Source organism: Chrysemys picta, chromosome 2 (genome assembly GCF_011386835.1).
Source record: "Chrysemys picta bellii isolate R12L10 chromosome 2, ASM1138683v2, whole genome shotgun sequence".
Lineage (NCBI taxonomy): Eukaryota > Metazoa > Chordata > Testudines > Emydidae > Chrysemys > Chrysemys picta.
Window position 1 is genome coordinate 111,113,629 of NC_088792.1, and position 5,714 is coordinate 111,119,342.

At 41.4% G+C, this 5,714-nt stretch overlaps 1 protein-coding gene across 1 annotated transcript; it reads right to left on the reverse strand.

Annotated features, from left to right (window-relative positions):
* Positions 1-1,119: 1,119 nt before the first annotated feature.
* Positions 1,120-5,498, reverse strand: LOC101930858 (protein 4.1-like). Its single transcript, XM_008171921.1, has 4 exons — positions 5,394-5,498; positions 4,777-4,848; positions 1,615-2,562; positions 1,120-1,452 (listed from the first exon to the last, which is right to left on the reverse strand). The coding sequence occupies exons 1-4, from the start codon at positions 5,496-5,498 to the stop codon at positions 1,120-1,122; spliced, it is 1,458 nt and encodes a 485-aa protein (XP_008170143.1).
* Between the last annotated feature and the right edge of the window lie 216 nt (positions 5,499-5,714).

The following is a 5,714-nucleotide window of genomic DNA, read 5'->3' on the forward strand; positions in this document are numbered from 1 at the left end:
CTGCCCCACTGAGTTTAGCTTTCCCGTGGCATCTGAACCATCTTCCACTTGATAAAAGAATTCTTAACTTGAAAATGCCTCATTTTTATTTTTCTTCACACACCTGCTTGATTTTATTGTAACCATCCAACAGGATTAAGGACATGCTGAGTGGGTTTTCCTTTTTCTGGCTGCTAACAGCCTGGTGATCATGGGGCATACTAGCCCACTTACTTTGTTTAGGAATATCAGGTTTAAAAGATAAATACAGCAGAATCTTTGGCTCGGAAGCTTTCGAAGCACAGATCTGAACACTAGTCCCCGTGGACTTTGTGGAAGCCTGTGTAGCTGTTGCCTTTGTTTTCCTACTATGTAACTCCTCTCAGCTAGAGCCTACTTAGTCTACAGGGTGTGGCAAACCCAGGACAAACAGCTACAAAGTGGTGGTAGTAATTAGTCCCAGGGGGTTAAAAGGCCTCTCCCAATCCACTGAGGAGAGATAACCACAGGGAAATAAGGTGCAGCTAGAAAAGGGGTTACCAGGGAACTAATTAGGTTCAGCTGGCTCCAACTGTTTGAGACCTTTTTAAACTTTCCCCTGCGTTGGGGGGGGGGGGGGGGGGGGGGGAGGGGAGTGAGAGAAGCAGGGAAGCTGCCAGGAAGCTGCCAGGAAGCTAGGTGCAGCAAGGCTCTGAACCCTTCCAGCAAGGAAGGCCGCACTCTGTCCCCAGAAGGGAAGAAAAACAAGCACAAGGGACTGACTGAGGGAAGGAATAGCCAGACCCTGTGCTACCTACGAGGGTTTGCTTTGCCCAAGCCTGAGTCTCCAAGGCTAGAAAGGACTGAGCCTGCTGAGGAGAAGGTGGTACTCTGCCACAAAGAGGAGAGCTCAGTGTCTGCAAATGGCAGTCTTATTAATGTTGAGGTAGATATGCAAATGTGTGAAATCTGTTAAAAGGCTTTTTCCTCTCCATTTTCTCAAATGGTTTAAGATCAGACTAGAACTCCACTGAACGTCAAATACCCTGGGTACTGCAATACCAATATACTCCATTTATTTTACGCAGGACTAAGTTAGGGGGTTTCATCTTGATATTTCCTGGTCAGATACTGTCACAGAAATAGATTTGGGCAGCCTACTTACATTAAAATGTAAGACTCTGGTGGAGTTGACATTTGGTTCTCACTACAGGCTACTGAATGCTTTGGGCCCACCAATTCAAAGTCAGGGTTAGTACTTTTCCTCTCTGTCACTGCATCCACATCCATTTTGGGGGGAAAGTCACACAGACTTCCTTCCACTCCGGTGGGGACCTGCCCATTGACGTTAAATGTTCTGAAGGGGGAGTGAGTAGACAGGCGCTTATCCCATTCACTAGGCCGGGACTCGGGGACGGACTCCATAAAGTTCTTCTTCAGCTCACTGATGTTAGCATGATGTTTCTTTATTTCTTCTTGAGTTTTATCTAGTTCCTCCAACATTAAATTGCTATGCCTGATATAAATGTTTTCACCATCTAGTTTCTTTGATCTTTTCTTCCTCATTCTTATCGGATCTTCCTCTTTTTCTGCAGGCTGCTGGGGCTGGTCACCATTTGTGGTAGGCAATGTGACCTCGCTGTGCGTTTTCCCCACCTTGGCCACTTCAGATGGTTCCATCTTCGCCTTCTCAGGTAGCATTTCTTCATGCTTTCCCTCAGTTTCCACAGCTTCCTTCTCCACTTTAGAGACTACTACTATTTCCTTGGTATCTGATGCAGCTGGTGGGGTAGGTTCAACAACATGTCTCTGAGCAATGGCTGGTGCAGAGGTGGGCCGTGGGCTTCGGTCAGGTGTAACCACCGCTACTCCATCAAGGCTTCTAGATGCCCATTTACTTGCTGTTCGTTCAAACTGTGGAGCAGGTCTGTCAATCAAGGCACTAGCTTGTCTTGTCTGGGCCTGCGTCCGTCCACTATAACGGAATTTAGAGCCCAGTGCCAGGAATCTGCTCTTGGGAAGAGCTTCAGGGGAAGTTAGCCTGAAAAAAGTGTGATGTTCAACACAGACTTTCCACAGTTTCTTAGCTGCCCGATAACTAGGTAGTTTGAATCCAATGGTACTTTCATATTGTTCGTGCTCCCCTGGCCGGATCTTAATGAAGAAGCTGCTGCGTTTGTAGGAAATCTTCAGCACTTTGGGCCAAGGAAAGCGGTTGATTCTCAGTTTATCTTTATAGACAAGAAGGCCACTGGAACAGACTCCCAGAATGATGTCAACTCCCTCCAAGTCCTTGGCTTGGTGAAGGTCAACTCCATACATCGATAGCTTTTTTGCATTCTCAAGAAATTCGAGGTCTGCTTGGGCTGGAGTCATGGATCTGTATGTTTTATGTAGTTCCATGACTTTTTCTTCAAGTTCCTTTGTCTGGTTTGGGGCCAGTTTAAACTCACTGACATAATCTGCACTATGTAACTCTGGATCATAATCTCCTAATTCAGACTGGACTGTGTAAGAACTCAGCAGGGCCAGTGTCGCAAAGGAACAAGGCAGACGCCCTGTAACAATGTCATGTCTAAGCTGAAGACACAAAGAAACATCATGCTAACATCAGTGAGCTGAAGAACAACTTTATGGAGTCCATTAAAATGTAAATTTCATCAAGTTGAACTTTTATAACTATACTCAAACTGTTGTCGTCATAAAAATGTCAAATCACAATGCTTCCTCTTCTTCTAAGCCAACCAGTCCTCAGGAATATAGATACTAATTGTGATCGGAATCAGTCTGGACACTATTATTTCAGATTAAGAAGAATGGTTACTTATCAGTCACTGGAGTTCAGATTACATTGCCCCAGCAAATCCATAGCATGGGCCTGAGTACATGCACTGGGGAACTCTGGGAAGAGCAGTAGCTAATGGGGCCATAGGCAACCCTACTTGGCCCTCTCTATAAAAATTATGTGCAACTGGGTTGATTTCTGAAAGGGTTTGGTCCTTGTCAAATAGCAGAGTAGTTTAAAGCTCTTAACATCTAATGTTGGGTAATTTAGCTGCTAAATTCGATGCCAATGGACTGGACTCATATCAAAGGGATTAAAAATACAGTACCAATAAAACTCTCTAAAAACACTTCTAAAATATTTTGTCTATAAAAACGTACAGAGCACATGGTAGTGTGGTGTGTCATAAAGGCTTTATCCACACTCACTTGGGATGACTTGCTAACCACCACTTTGGGGTGATGCGGGCATTCTATACCAATAACAAACTGACCCTCTATACCATACTATCATTTAATCCAGATAGACGTATTACATATACACCCAATCAGAGAAACACTCTGGTAATATGCTTATTTTAAATATATTTTAGTGGAAATTTGGAGTTCCTCAGCTTGTATAATTTGTCATAGCTCCACTGCCTTCAATGGAGCTATGACAATTCACACCAGCTAAGGATCTTCCCTTTTATGTTTGTTTTCTGTAAAGGAATACATTATATGCACTATTTACCCTGACTAAAATGTTTAGACAATTCAGATCCTAAGAACTCTCTTTTTTTTAAAAAGGATGCTGGATGCATTTGACAATTTAAATTAAGTTATTTTTATTTGGATTGCAGTAGCACTTAGGGGCCCCAATTAGGGATTGTGATAGACAGTGTTAAAATACATAACAAAAAGACAGTTCCAGCCCTAACAGAGTTTACAATCGAATTATAAAGTGAGACACAACTGGTGAGTGCAACACACAAGGGAAACAAAAAGATAAAAATACCTTTATTCCAGACAGGGACATGCTCTCTCTATGCCTGATCATGCAAAACTTTACCTACTTGTAGCCCTGGTGACATACTCACAAAAGTAAGAGCTTGGAGAGTCAGGCCTTTTTAGGTTAAAATCACTTTCAAGAGTTCCCCTGTTGATATTAATTGCACGTTAAATTAGGCCCTGGCTCAACTGCAATGCACTTTATCAACAACACTAATTAAAATATCAGTATGATCTGGAATACCCACCAATGAGGCATTATATTCTTCCCGTCCTCTTCTAACTTTATCTAGAAAAGACTGCTGTCCCCTATGAGACTCTTATTCTTTATTTAAGCACTTTTATTGCCTGATTAATTGGTAATTGGGTCAAAGTGGTGCTGTTTATGACTCAGATACGTAGAAAATCATGATCTAGTACTAAAACTTAATGGTAAAAATTGTAATTGCATTGGGCCTATTTTAATTTCCAGAAGCTACATCTTAATAAACAAGGGGGAGGCTGTCAACAGCATGTCAGACTTCTTATGGGAGATTCAGGTTTCATGTTTGCCTTTTAAAATTATAGTATTAGCGTGATGCAATTTTTCTTCAAGTACTTTGGTCCTTGCTGCATCTGCTATACCCAGGATAAAAATGCCCAGTCTTACAAAACTAGTGCAGAGCTTCTTGCATAATCCACAGTGAAAGAGGATTTGCAGCAGCAGCATGCATCAAAGGAAGACCGATGAAATGTAGAGGCAGACAATGTGAACCCCAGTAGTTCAGTTAGGGTGAAATTCATCCATGTCACTGCAAAGCCTATATATTAATTAAGTGCCACTGAACCCCTATTTTGATGGCTGAAGTGATGCATAAGCTTTGTATTGGCCATTTATGTCTGAGATATTTTCATCCTTAGAACACGCCCTTGATTGTGAAGGACTGTTCCCAAAGAATATTCTGAAGTGCTTTGACCAGTCCAGTTATTTGTTTTAAAATGACACAAGCAACTTCCACTAACAACTTTCTTCTGAGAAATCTTCCATGGTTTAATGCATCTCACTCTTAGGAAAATTTCCCCTGATACTCTATATTCTCCTTTGCTTGGTTTCATCTCATCAATCCTACCTAAAACCTATGTACCACCCAAAACCACTTATTAACCAGAATTCAAATGGTGGACACTTTACACCCTTCAGGACAGTTTACACCCTTCAAGCAGATATCAAATAGCTCTTAATTTCTGTTTGGCCAAGCTATTGAATGTATTTAGGGGTGTGGGTTTTTTAGTCTTTCATCCTACATCAATTCCTTCAACCCTTTCATCATTTTTATTCTTTTCTCTAAATTCCCCCAACGTACTGATATTTTACATAGCACTTTATACAATATTCTCCATTGCATACTCAACAGTGTTGCATAAATAAAAATCCTTGCAGCCACTTGGATGGGGAAATACTGGTGAGGATTCAGCAGTCCAAAGTTGCATTGGCTTTATTTGCTGCCGGATCACATTACAAGCATCTATGCAATCTTCTGTTCACTATCACTCCTACTTTAGGTCTATTTTGGCATTCCTGCTCCCCATAAATCCCTCCCTCACTTAATCTGGGTTTTGGTCTGGATATGTCATCTTGCATTTTTCCCAGTTCAAAACTCATTATTATTTCCTGCCCATACTTCTGATTGTTCTGGACCCTTTGGTATTTCACTGATGTTTTCAACAATTTCCCTTTTAGTATCAGCTGTAGATTTCAAAAGTGTCCTGTTAATGAATATACACATGCGTGCTACCAGCTCAGTACACTCATCTTTACCAGTAGTTTAAGAATCCTTCAATCAGTTTTCAGCCCAAAAAATTACACATTTCATACAAAGATTATGTTTTCTTGAGGTTCATAAAAATTCCCCTTTCTCATACAAACTGAATATCCCTGTTAAGCACACACAAGTTATATTATTCTAGAAGAGGAGTAACAAAGTTGGAAAATGATACATCCC